This window comes from Pristiophorus japonicus, chromosome 9 (genome assembly GCF_044704955.1).
Source record: "Pristiophorus japonicus isolate sPriJap1 chromosome 9, sPriJap1.hap1, whole genome shotgun sequence".
Classification (NCBI taxonomy): Eukaryota; Metazoa; Chordata; class Chondrichthyes; family Pristiophoridae; genus Pristiophorus; species Pristiophorus japonicus.
Window position 1 is genome coordinate 30000186 of NC_091985.1, and position 14504 is coordinate 30014689.

The 14504-nt window shown below is 40.0% G+C and overlaps 1 protein-coding gene across 10 annotated transcripts in view; it reads left to right on the forward strand.

Annotated features, from left to right (window-relative positions):
• The window catches only part of cep170aa (centrosomal protein 170Aa), a 190719-nt gene extending 178220 nt beyond the window's left edge, over window positions 1-12499 (forward strand). For all 10 annotated transcript variants that reach the window (XM_070889228.1, XM_070889224.1, XM_070889226.1 and 7 more), the window contains 2 exons: window positions 7090-7141; window positions 8611-12499. In XM_070889228.1, coding sequence (XP_070745329.1) covers window positions 7090-7141; window positions 8611-8795 — 237 coding nt within the window. In that variant the 3' untranslated portion in view covers window positions 8796-12499. The remainder of the gene's footprint in view (window positions 1-7089; window positions 7142-8610) is intronic.
• The last annotated feature ends 2005 nt before the right edge of the window (window positions 12500-14504 follow it).

Here is a 14504-nt window from a genome sequence, read left to right on the forward strand (position 1 = left end):
TGACTTTAACACAGTATGATGGGAATATAGTAAAACCATGTTGATGTTCACAATATTCAAAGTCAATTAATACATTTGATATGTTACTAGGATGCAATTTATTACACATCAAAGGAATATTAAAATATCAACATAATGCCTTACTTAAAGGAAGCTGGTTTATTATGTGATCTGAAATCATACCAATATTTACAAGATATGGTCATTGCAGCACTCCCATGGGTTATAATAGACTGTGGAACTCTTTATACTTTATACTTTAAAGCTCCATAAAATCAGTTATACTATGCACACTTAGCGTTGGAACACAGCTTACAAATGTCAAACCCACAAGTCAGTCAGGTTTCTTATGACAGGATTATTTCTAGTATATCTGTTCATATTCTTCAATATGAAAAAGCTATTCACAATACTGCACGTTATGTGTACATGACATATTAATGCATATGTTTGGATGAAATTATGGCATCTGTATAGATGAAATCAGACAACAGGTGGGGTAGTGGACGCAATGGAGCTAGGATCGTATAATTGAGGAATTCATTGAACTATAGAATTTTACAGCACAGAAGGGGGCCATATAGACCATCGTGCCTGCGCCGGCTCTTTGAAAGCGCTCTGCAATTAGTCCACCACCCCGCTCGTTCCCCATAGCCTTCCAAATGTTTTCCTTTTGAAAGTTACTATTAAATCTGCTTCCACCGCCTTTTCACAGAACATTCCAGATCTTCAAATTGAAATGTTTCTCCACAGATGCAAAAAAAAAGTATTCATAAAACTGGGATGTAAATCATCAAAAGTATGTATATATTTCAAATTAAAGTGTGGGTTTGACATGCTCTATACTGTTTGAATTTTAGAATTAACAGTAAAGGGTTCTACCTTAAGAGCAATAAGAACAGCACCTTTCACGTAACAACTTTCTAAGGAGCTTTACAAAGGGAACCACTGAGCCAGTGAAATCAGGGATGCAGATTAGGGGAGGTAGTCAAAGGCATACTCATCAAGGTAAGTTTTTGAGGAGGTTTTGAGAGTGGGGTGACAGGAAACAAGGTGAAGTTAGGATGCAAATTCCAATGTGCAGGGATGTGGTAGAATGAAGAGAAGGAATAAGAAGGCCGGAGCTCAAATACACAACATTTTGAAACTGAATTAGACCTGAAAAGAAGAATTTCTCATCATCCGAGAGCTCACATTATATTAGTGACTAAATTATCAAAGATCCACTGTAATTGTCCTGAATAATTAAAAAGTCGTGGATTTTCCCTTCGTGTTTTCTTGCCTCTTTTAGGAGATTGGGGAGAGGTGGAGTCAATGCTGTGCATGATTGTGCTGTGTCTGGATTGGGTGGGCATGACTGGCCTGGTTTTTTTTCCCTCCATTTTTGTAGAATCATACAGGGTATTCCATTTCAGGATGCCTCATACTCCTGGGGTAAAGCCCAACTGTGTTTATCTTGTACTATACATGTTGTATATGTGTGAGATAAGTGCTCCTTTAGACAATTTAAGTGGAAAATGTGTGGATATTCCCACGTTCTCCACACATTTTGGGGATTTGCAGCATTCTATTAAATATAGAAATCCAGTGCAGAGCAACAATCCGAAACAAAGGAGTTAATCCAAAATAAATCATCACAAGAAAGTATCCTAGGAATAGTTAGAGGGTGAACAGTTCCTCAAGCTGACTCTTGCTACAAATTCCAATGAGTAATCATTGCTGTTGGACGCATGGTCAGTGAGCCAGCTGTGTTGTGTCAGACTGAAGTCTTGTAATATCGGTAAACTTTCAACATCCATAACTTAAAACAGACAATAACTTATACTGCTGTGTAGGTCATTGAAAGTTTAATTTTTAAACATTATTGCAGTGGAATTGAAAAATAGATTATCTTAAAAAGTAGTAACTCCAGTTAAGATGTAAAACTAAAAAGGATCCTGGAGTTTTCCAGTTGTGCCAGTTCTAATTCTTAATATTGGAGCACAGTTTTGTAATGAGAATTAAGGAAGATATTTAGTATTACAAAGTTTTTGGACAAGATGGTTTAAACATTTATCATCGGGATTTATAAAGTATGCTGTTAGTGTTTGGAATTACTTTAATAAATAATGAGTCTGTGGTAATGATTCAATTGTCAAAGTGGGCAAGACAGATTGAACACTTGCTATAAGAGGTAGGGTAGAAAGGAAATTAAATGTAGCAAAAGCGAGGGATGGAAAGTTATTTGGTAGTCTAGGATAATTGCAACCGCAAATTGAATTTCCTGTGTTTTAAACTGGCCATTAAGCACTTGGAAAACTGCATCAATACTCATTTTTCAGTTGCCCATGATACAATTACAACACTTGCTTCAGTTGCTTGCTGCTCCACTACACAAAATTATTTTGTCATTTTGAGACAAGTAATCCTGTTCCAAAACCTAACGTCTTGCCAGCAATTTGTATTCAGATTTGTTGAAGTGGATAGCATGCCAGTAAAATGTTGTTCTGCAGCATTGTGAGGATATATACATAAATATTGGTGTAGTCAATTAGCATTTGCAGAGTGATTATGATGATGAACCACACTCATTTACACATTTCTAAATGTGTAACAGTGCAACAGTGATTCCCTACTTGATGTGTTCATCTCAATCGTACCTTTTGGCGCCACGAAAAGAACGAACTTTCATTTATACAGGGCCTTTCACAATCTCTCACATCCCAAAGCTCTCTATAACCAATGAAGCACTGTTGAACTGTAATCACTGTTATGTAGGAAACGCAGCAGACAATTTTGCTCACATCAAGACCCCCACAAAAAGCAAAGACCAGATCATCTGTTTTAGATGCTGGTTGAGGTATAAATATTGGCCAGGATATCAGGAGAGCCCCCTGATTTTCTGTGAATAGTGCTGTGGGGTCTTTACTTCCACCTGAGAGGGTTGACAGGACCTCGGATTAATGTCTTATCAAAAGGACTGCAGCACAGAAGCACCAGCCTGGATTGTGTGTTCAAGTCCCTGCAGTAGGGTGTCTCAAAGCACCAGTGGAGTACTTTTGGAGTGTAGTCACTGTTGTAATGTAGGAAACGTGGCAGCCAATTTGTGCACAAGCAAGCTCCCACAAACAGCAATGTGATAAGAGGTTTGTGATCCACTTGGCAAAATTTTCCCTTTTGCACAGCTTTTAGGCAGGCTGTTTCACTTTGAATGCTTTTTCTACAATAAAGATAGTACAAGGGCTAGGTTATCTGGTGCTGGATGTTGAGACGCTGGGCATTGCCTACTTGTGATAGACAAAGCCCATCTGTGCACCAGGTTGGGAGTGAGATGCTACAGACAAGGTCACCAGGATTTAACAAGATGAGTCTGTAGGAAACATGCTTTACTGTGGGTTTGCCTTTCTTGTGGATGAGTGACATATTTACATTTTACCCTATATGCTTAGTGGCATTTGACTGTACGCTTGGCTGACTGAGTTCAGAGCTATATAGATTTCCACTTGGAGGTTGAACCACTATTGTGGTTGCGAGCTGACTCTTTGATCCTGTTGCCCTTATAGAAGTGTATTTGGGTTATCACAGTAATATTGTGTGATGTGAATCAGTTGCTCTGTTTGACGACGAGGGGAGCCTATAGTTCTCGTAGCCTGTTTGAGGATATTGTGAGTGGTCAGTCTTGTACTGCTGTTTGAAGTCCAGACTGTTGGTGGCTGGGACAGCCATTTCTCCCTTGGCAGCTTATGTTGTGACATCACCCAAAGCACTGCCTTGGCAGGGAATATAAACCTTGTTGATGCATTTTAAGATATATTGAAAGAAATTCCAGTTGACTTTTAACAGCAATGTGATCTTTCCCTAAGATTTTCTGGCAGTAGCCCTTTACGTAATTTCATAGAACTCTTATCTGGTTCAATGGATGTGTCCCATTGGTACTGTGGCTATGACTGGATTGAAGTGATTTTGCAGCGAGTTAGAGAGGGCATTGAAGGAGTTATAATACCAATAATAAATATAGAATTAAAACTTTAGGGTTCAGCAGATTGATGACACTTGTCAAATACAGCAATAAAAAGACTATTAGCATGAAGTATTGCCTTAATAAAAATATCTTTGCCACAGTGTGAAATATTGCTAGTATGCTCCTATCTCCAAAGTAGTAATTAAAGTGGGCTGGATTCAATGTGCTCGCATTCAATTCATTACATAAAGTTCAGAAAATGCTTTATTTTCAAGAACTTTATTCAGCTTTTGTAAATGAAAGTTTAAAAATTCCCAACAATCTGCTAGTTGTGTTAATACATTTCAAAAGTTAGAAGCATGGTTGGTTACCCGATTTCAGTTTTCCTCCATCTCACCAATACAGAAGCACTGCTGCATCTCAAATTTTAACAGACAGTGATTTGCATCATGTTTAACCATGCGGAGGTTACAAGGGATGCACCTGTAAATCTGAAAGTCTGTGATAACCTGTTAGCAAAAGTGTAAGTTTTTTTTTTACACTTAAATTTCCTTTTCTGGCTCCCATATTAGCTGACATTGTAATGGTTCTCTCTCCTCAGGTACTGTCCCCCTCTCCCTCAAACCTGCTATCATCACCCCTCTGCTCAAAAAAACCAACCCTCAACCCTTCATCCCCTCATCCTTGCAAACTACCGCTCCATCTCCAACTTCCCTTTCCTCTCCAGAGTCCTTGAACTTGTCATCTCCCAAATACGTGCCCATTTTTCCCGGAATTCCACGTTTGAATCCCTCCAATCTGGTTTCCGCGCCTGCCACAGTACCACATCAGCTCTCATCAAAGTTACAAATGACATCCTTTGTGACTGTGACAAAGGCAGACTATATCCTTCCTCGTCCTTCTCAACTTGTCTGCAGCCTTTGACATGGTTGACCACTCTATCCTTCTCCAACGCCTCTCCACTGTCATCCAGCTGGGTGGGACTGCACTCGCCTGGTTCTATTCTTATCTATCTAATTGTAGGCAGAGAATCACCTGCAATGGCTTCTCTTCCCGCCCCCACACCATTACCTCTGGTGTCCCCCTCCTTGGCCCACTCCTTTTCTCATCTACATGTTGCTGCTTGGCGACATCATCCGAAAACACAGTCAGTTTTCACATGTACGCTGATGACGCCCAGCTCTACCTCACTACCATTTCTTGCGACCCCCTCCTCGGTCTCTAAATTGTCAGACTGCTTGTCCGACATCTAGTTCTGGATGAGCACAAATTTTCTCCAATTGAATATTGGGAAAACCAAAGCCTGTGCTCGCTGGCCTACATTGGCTCCCGGTTAAGCAATGCTGCTATTTCAAAATTCTCATCCTTGTTTTCAAATCCCTCCATGGCCACACCCCTCCCTATCTCTGTAATCCCCTCCAGTCCCACATTCCACCCACGAGATATCTGTGCTCCTCTAATTCTGACCTCCTTGAGCATCCCTGATGATAATCGCTCAACCATTGGTGTCCGTGCCTTCTGTTGCCTCGGCCCCAAGCTCTGGAATTCCCTGTCTAAACCTCTCTGCCTCTCTTCTCTTGAGGCAATTCAGACACGGGTTCACTAGGTTGATTCCAGAGATAAGGTTGTGTAGGTTGGGCCTCTACTCAGGAGTTCAGAAGAATGAGAGCTGATCTTATCAAAATGTATAAGATTATGAGGGGGCTTGACAATGTGGATGCAGAGAGGATGTTTCTACTGATGGGGGAGACGAGGTGGCATAATCTTAGAATAAGGGGTTGCCCATTTAAAACAGAAATGAGGAGAAATTTCTTTGAGGGTTGTAAATCTGTGGAATTCGCTGCCTCAGAGAGCTGTGGAAGCTGGGACATTGAATAAATTTAAGCCAGAAATACAGTTTCTTAAACGATAAGGGAATAAGAGGTTATGGAGGGAGGGCAGTGAAGTGGACCTGAGTCCATGATCGGATCAGCCATGATCGTATTAAATGGCGGAGCAGGCTTGAGGGGCCGTATGGCCTATTCCTGCTCTTATTTTTTATGTTCTTATGTTCCTCCTTCAAGACGCTCTTTTAAAACCTACCTCTTTGACTAAGCTTTTGATCACATGCCCAAATATCTCTATGCGGCTCGGTGTCAATTTTCTTTATCTCCTAATACTCATGTGAAGCACCTTGGAACTTTTCACTGTTAAAGGTGCTATATAGATACAAGTTGTTGTTGTAAATGTGGCCATGGTAGGGCAAAGAACTGGTTTGATCATTCAGTCTACAGATACTTTGGTGAGCTACTGGGTCAATTATTTTCTTTCCCTTCCCCTCTTTTAATCTCCTGTGTAATACACCCATTCCAAGCTGAATTAATTTGGGGGAAGAGAAAGCCCCTGCTGCTCCAATACCATCTGCTAGAAATGGCACTTCTTTAGCAGGACAAGAAAGAAAAATGACTGTTCCTATAAAATTATATTTCATTTAAAAAAAAAAAATCACAAGATCTTGAGGTAAGCTGAAATGAATGTGTACTTTATTGAGAAATCTCATTAATATTACAGTCTTGCAGTTAGCTTCATTTTTAACAGTCCAGACAATATTGGTCATGTTTGGTCAACACTTAAATTTAATAATTTAAAATATGGCAGGAATATATAACTCATTATTTTATTATGAGATAAAGTGCAATCTCTTGTATATAAATGCAGTTAGTAATTGTGTGTGTAGTATCATAATGGATTTGGGCCTCATTGTTTTAACAACTATACTTTCTAAAGAGTTACATTCCTGCCCTTTATAACGGTGATGCCTAGCCCAGGGCTTAAGGTACGGTGAGCTTGGCCATACCATACTTTCAAAATCTGAAAATTATTCATATTGCTGAATCTTGAGTCATTTTAGCACTGAATTTGTATTCAGCCCTTCTGTGAACCCTAGCTGTGCACTTTAAATTATTATTTCATTCCTTCTTGCTTGTTTATGGTGAAATGTTGAGCCTTTTTCTTTGCAACTCTTCCAAAAAATGTTGTGTCCGTCTTGCAATTTATCAGCAATTAGTGTCTGTACTGTGGCCCGGATTAAAATTAATATATTACGTTTCTATCTGAAGTTTCAACTGCTTGTTTGGAATACATGAATTACTCTTCTTATTTTTTTTAAGGAGATATCATCAATCCTGCAGGAGTTGAAAAAGGTAGAGCAACAACTCCAAGGTAAGTGGCATTACACTTTTCAATTCTTGCCATCTGATGTTTCACTGGCATTTGACCAAGTACTAGTTATGACCAGGTTCTGTAATGTAATTTAAAAATGGCAGAATTATATTACCCCTCTCATTGACTATGCATCATGTACCTTGTGGTGGTCTTGGTCCAATATAGCAAGCTCAATGATTTTCACATTATACACAACCTGGTGAATTATAGCTGTTGGAGTTTTGGCAGATCTGGGTATTCCAGTTTCCCAAGCCATTTTTTTAAGGCTTTCAGGCCATACATTTACCCTAACATTACAGAAATAAAGCTACTTGTGTATAATTTTTTTATTGTTGTATTATTCATATGCTGTGCAAATAAATTACTTCACTTCTATTCTGTTTCTTTCTCTTTCTCGCTCTCTCTATATATTTTGAACTTGTACTTGATTTCTAATATAGCTTATTCTCGCTGTACATTTTACCTAATTAAAAAAAATACCTGTTTCCCTCTGCTGAAAAACTTGACTGAAAATCAGTTCCAAAGACCTTTTTACCCCAGTCATATCAAGCACTTTAAGTCTAAAGATTGACTTAGTTACTACTGTGTCATAAGCCTTTGAAATAACCTCTTCTTCTATAACTGCCTACCTTGACAAATTTTTAGTGAGTCTAGCCAATTTGTGGACTCACTAGAATTTGCTTGTAGAAAATAAATGCTATCCAGAGATGAGAGTGAGCATTAATTTTATGGACGTGCTTATTTGTACTGCCAAAATGGCCACTATGCTCCACCCTTTGTCTATGATTGGTCCCCTCGGAGGATAAGCCACACCCTGAAGTTTCAATGGAATGTGTAACTGGAACCGCCCAACCCAAGGTCTTATTGACTTTGCAAATTGTAACTCGATTCACTTTGACTTCCTGAAACGACAGAGGACAGAGCTCCGCAGAAGACAGCAAGGGCCAGCCAAAGTGCCTTCCCCCAGTCCAAGTGTATGCCTCCCCAGCCGAAGTGCCTTACACAAGCGCAAGTGCATCCTTTCCCCCCGCCCCACCATAGATGGAGCATGCATTGTGTACGGATTGTTAAGTTTTATTGGATATGAAGTGAATAGTGACAGTGTTGTGACTTCTGGATATCATCCATTCCAACGATGTCCCTTGTAGGGGATTGGAAGAACGTGATCTGTCTTCTCAGAGTTCCCTCTCTCCCCTCTGATCTCCCTCCTCCCTCCCCCCCCCCCCCCCCCCATGTCTCTCTCGCCCCCCCAGCCACTCGCGCTCTCGATGCCAGCCGCTTACTCTCTCGCCAGATGTCTGTCTGTCAAAAAAAAAGTGCAGTACAAATAGTTACATAATAATTTTATATGAAATACAAATTGAGTTTTTAAAAAAGTGTTCAGAAAAATCTGACCGATTTATCATTGTTACGTGTAACCCATTGAAATCACACTTATTTAACAGCTACTGCGTTTTTGCTTTTAGCCATCAATGTGATGATTGATCCAGATGGTGCATTGGATTCAGCATGTGGCTGTTTGCCTGGACAGCCCAAGCACAAATTCAGTCCAATCCGACGGTCTCAGATGACGGCTTCTAACGCTGACTACAGCAACCATTTCAGCCAGTACAAACACAATGGGGAGGACAAAGATTCTTTGCATGAGTAACACTGATTTGTGGTGTCTGTAAAGTGGCGGAGCACATACCGGCAGGCACAACATTTTTGATCTGGCCTGTGTTACTGAGAACAGTTTTGCTTGCCATTTAACTATCCTCGAGGTATTTTCCTGCTTTCCGTGGTGCTTTCCTCACCACGTTAATTTTGCTACAGCCGTAAGCTTTGCGTCCATCCAATAATGAAACATTAGGGGGAGGGGGGGGTGGAAAGGACACATTGTCTGATGTGTGCAGTGAAATGTGAACCACATCACCAGCTGTCCTAGCCTTCATGAGTTGTCTTCAAAACAAAATGGAGAAGCAAATTGGCATTATTATTGAAACTGGAATAAAAATACTGTGTTTAAGCACTGTGTAAAATGGACTTGTGTATAGGCAATACGTGCTAAAAAAAATATCGAAAAACATTGGTGCCAAACTGCTCAGTATATTGGTCAGTTGAACCACATGTTCTGTTGAATCAAAGAACTGCTGTTTGTTATTTATGTGTTTAGTATGTATACCACAGACTCGGCATAGGATATTGCTTAACTGTACAAAGCAGAAAACATATTCAGCAATTATTGTAATATTGGAAAAAAATCTGTGCTTTATGCTGTGATCAGAAGTCGGTTGACAACTTGTAATGCTGAAAAGTCCTGTTTGCAACATTTTCAGCATTATACATTATTGCACTATTAGCAACAACATGTGAGCTATGGGATGGGAGCATTGTGTTGGTAATTGATTTTCGTTTTATTCTCTCTATCCATCAGATTTAAACAAAATCACAAACCAGCAAAAATTTACATAATAGTTGCATTGGCTTCATAGAATTTGACTGAAGGATTACAAATGTAATTTGTCAGTTCTTCGGAGTAATAATTGGGATGCTTTCCATTGTGCTGCAGTGAACTGATCAACCTTACAGAGGACCACTCACAAATCAATGGCTCAAAAGTGATTCACTCCCAACAAAATCTCAGTTACCCAACTTGGATTGTACAGCATCAATGTGAATTAGTGTATATTTTTTTTTAAAAGCAAACTGTTGATCGATTAAGTGGGCACAGTGAGGCAGTGCACTTTTTCACTTCTCTGGTATAGTTTAGCATCTAATGAGAGAAAAGTCTCCATATGAGCTAGCTACATCGATGTGAAATGAATTTAGGGCATTCTCAACAAAGTTCTTTTTGGGCATGAGTCAACAAAATAAAATTTCCATTCAGAAGGCTATAGCACTGATAGAAAAAAAATCATAGAGGTTGTGATTACAATACCCAGCAATGTATTTCAGAGATAGCTTTACTCCATATATAGCTGTGCTTGGTGACAAGTGTTCCGATCTCCAGCAATGATATCCCTCACCTATAATGAGCACAAAATATTCCTTCCTAACCATCCTTCCTAACCACCCCAAACCCCTGTCCACCAGTAGAAAGAATCTCTCATCCTGCTCCCCTAAGTAAAATTAGTTTTGTCAATCTCTCCATTTCTTAATGGTTGCAAAATCATAGTGTATTCATCTTTACTCATCTTTACTCATCTTTACTTGTAATGTAACTCGAAGCAGCAGCAGAAATGACTGCTGGGGAAATGGAAACCAGAAAAATGCAAACAGGATGTGTATTTCTGAGGTTGGGTTTAAGATGCATGGTTGGGAGATAGTAAAGCGATCTGTACAATTCTTCGCTGAAAGCATTTGATGTCAATACTGAGTAACAAAGGTGTTCTGTAATCTCCAGCACTGGTGCTATTTATATTGATCACAAAAATCAAAATAAAACTCCACATTTCATTTTTTAAGGGAAACAGTCACTTTAATCCATCAAGGTTTAATATCAGAACAACTTACAACTATTTAGTTATGTCTTGACTAGGTTAAATTAATGTTTGTGTTTTGGTAGAACGACTCCCTCTACCATTTTCCAGTTCCTTGCTGCCTCCTTGGATCCATATACTCTTTGTACTCAGAACGACAGGTCTTTTACTAATATTACCGAGAGCTTGCTGCTAGGAAGTACTAGTGTAGCCTAGACTCCTCTCCCTACTAACTTTTTGGCCCCTCTAACAGTCTACCTGCAATTGAACCTGGCAGTGGCGGACTCAGATCTACATCACGCCTCTCTGAACTATGTGTTATTGGCGCTGCAGTGTGCTGTAACCATCATATGCCCAGCAAGCTTGCTTTTAAATTATTGAATACAAAATGCTGCTGACAGACTGAATGCTGCATATATCCATATTGGTGCTGAGTCTTGTCATGAGTGATGGTGATAATTCAGTTACGAGTGGTCTCTGGTGTAAGTCACTTTTTCGTGGTACAGAACAGCCCCCTTGAGATATTTTGAAGAATGGATCTTTGTATGTACCTAAGTCACTGGTGATACTGCCTTGCTTTGTTACTAAAGGGTCTAAAAACTGTCCGCTTTTTCTACAAAAAACTGCCTTTATGGGGAAAAGGAGTGCTGCATGACTCAGCATCAATTGTGCAGTGCTGCAGGAGATGAGACATTGCAGAAATAGGAAAGTTAAAGAGAGAGAGCAACACCAACCCCATTCCATTTGGGTTTCACACACTATCGTATCATTTGTACATGTGGATAATCCAAAGGTGTATTTAAAAAGTAGTACCTTCAGTTCTAATTTCATTTTTTTTATTAACCTGATCCAAATAATGCTAAAAAGAATAACCCTGGCCATTTTGTTCACAAAATAAAGAAGTATTTTCCAAGTTGATTGTCAATGGCCTTATATACAAGCAAGACTTCTGAGAAATCTTCAATTTATTGTCATTGTAGCTTCTATTGGACTCTGCATCGGTGGATTATCCCAATCCACTAACTAGCATTCTAACTCTGAAGCTCTTACTCAAAATATAGTTGAACATTAAGCAATAATCAAGGTGTATATTTATGAAGAATGTTTGCATTGATGCATCATTTTTCTCTCTCATTTCTGTTCAGTTACAACATTATTGTATTATGAGGTGCCTGTGCTGGTGTGAATATGTATATTTCTCAAGTCCACACTATACTCCACAGTTTTGACAAGTAAGATTGACCAGGGTATTCTAACTAATGTAAATTAGGTAGTGGCTTACCACATACCAATTAATGGTGTGAATTCAGTGATGCAAAACACTGTGCAATATTAAGCCAATGTCTGCCCTTGATGACACGGAACAGGCATTAGGCTGGCAATATATAATTGCTTCCAATCTAACTTTACATGCTGTTGGAAAATTGCCTTTTGAATATTGCGTGGATTGAAAAAATGCTTGCTTTTTTTTTTCTCCAAACTTTGAGAAAGGGATAATGAGACTACCAAATGTTGCCTGTGTTTTTTCTCCCTCTCTCTCTCGCTCTCTCTCTCTCTCGCTCTCTCTCTCTCTCGCTCTCTCTCTCTCGCTCTCTCTCTCGCTCTCGCTCTCTCGCTCTCTCTCTCTCGCTCTCTCTCTCTCGCTCTCTCTCTCTGGCTAGAAGCTATTACAATAGCAAAAGCACAGTTTTACCCCATAAATGGAAAAGTAATGATGGTATACTACAGAGCTTCTCTAGTAAATAGCAATGACGTGAGTTTTCCAACTTCTAAATATGCTAGCTAAGCACTTCACTTTCTTGTGTTGATTTATGTGTTTATACATTTGTGTTGTAATTTGTAATATTGTCTTTGATTTGAAGTTATATGGTTTTCTCCTGATTTTGTATGAATACTATTGGCTCTATTTATTTTTATTTGGTTATGTATGTTCATTTGTATTTTTACATTTCTAATGTGTTTCAAATAAAGTTTTTTTTCCCAGATCTTTGCCTCAGAGAATGTTTGTTACAAAATGTAAAGACCATCACCAGTATGTGCACATTAACATCAGTGCGTGACTCGATGGAATGATCAGATTTTCTGGTCCGACTTTCCCCACTCCACTTGCACTCTGTTAGCACTGCCATCCTAATGAAGAGAACATAAGTTCATGGATGCGTCGATGATTATTTGCTGATAACCTAACAGACATTGAATACAAAGCCTTGGGTGACATTGGGGGAGCTCTCTTGATCTATCTGATGTTGCAGATCCATCAATCTCTCGCATCTTGTCTTCACACTGCCTTGACGTCTTGCCCAGTAGCTTCCATTTTGTAGAAAGTCAAAAATCACATTGTGGGCATTTATTCATGCGGAGGTTAAAGTGGAAGTATTGTCAATGAGCAGAATTGGTCAAAGCCTCGATGCAGGTTATCTGTTTGACACCTCTGACTCTGGAATGGCTATAGACCAGAGGTGGAAGTTCAGAGGGCATCATTTTTATTAAGTGTAAATTTAGCGATTTATAAATTTCTGGTCTGCACCAGATAATCTCCGTTTCAGCATTAGAAACATAGAAAATAGGTGCAGGATCAGGCCATTCAGCCCTTCTAGCCTGCACCGCCATTCAATGAGTTCATGGCTGAACATGAAACTTCAGTACCCCCTTCCTGCTTTCTCGCCATAACCCTTGATCCCCCGAGTAGTAAGGACTTCATCTAACTCCCTTTTGAATATATTTAGTGAATTGGCCTCAACTACTTTCTGTGGTAGAGAATTCCACAGGTTCACCACTCTCTGGGTGAAGAAGTTTCTCCTCATCTCGGTCCTAAATGGCTTACCCCTTATCCTCAGACTGTGACCCCTGGTTCTGGACTTCCCCAACATTGGGAACATTCTTTCTGCATCTAACCTGTCTAAACCCGTCAGAATTTTAAACGTTTCTATGAGGTCCCCTCTCATTCTTCTGAACTCCAGTGAATACAAGCCCAGTTGATCCAATCTTTCTTGATAGGTCAGTCCCGCCATCCCGGGAATCAGTCTGGTGAACCTTCGCTGCACTCCCTCAATAGCAAGAATGTCCTTCCTCAAGTTAGGAGACCAAAACTGTACACAATACTCCAGGTGTGGCCTCACCAAGGCCCTGTACAACTGTAGCAACACCTCCCTGCCCCTGTATTCAAATCCCCTCGCTATGAAGGCCAACATGCCATTTGCTTTCTTAACTGCCTGCTGTACCTGCATGCTAACCTTCAATGACTGATGTACCATGACACCCAGGTCTCGTTGCACCTTCCCTTTTCCTAATCTGTCACCATTCAGATAATAGTCTGTCTCTCTGTTTTTACCACCAAAGTGGATAACCTCACATTTATCCACATTATACTTCATCTGCCATGCATTTGCCCACTCACCTAACCTATCCAAGTCACTCTGCAGCCTAATAGCATCCTCCTCGCAGCTCACACTGCCACCCAACTTAGTATCATCCGCAAATTTGGAGATACTGCATTTAATCCCCTCGTCTAAATCATTAATGTACAATGTAAACAGCTGGGGCCCCAGCACAGAACCTTGCGGCACTCCACTAGTCACTGCCTGCCATTCTGAAAAGTACCCGTTTACTCCTACTCTTTGCTTCCTGTCTGACAACCAGTTCTAAATCCACGTCAGCACACTACCCCCAATCCCATGTGCTTTAACTTTGCACATTAATCTCTTGTGTGGGACCTTGTCGAAAGCCTTCTGAAAGTCCAAATATACCACATCAACTGGTTCTCCTTTGTCCACTTTACTGGAAACATCCTCAAAAAATTCCAGAAGATTTGTCAAGCATGATTTCCCTTTCACAAATCCATGCTGACTTGGACCTATCATGTCACCATTTTCCAGATGCACTGCTATGACATCCTTAAT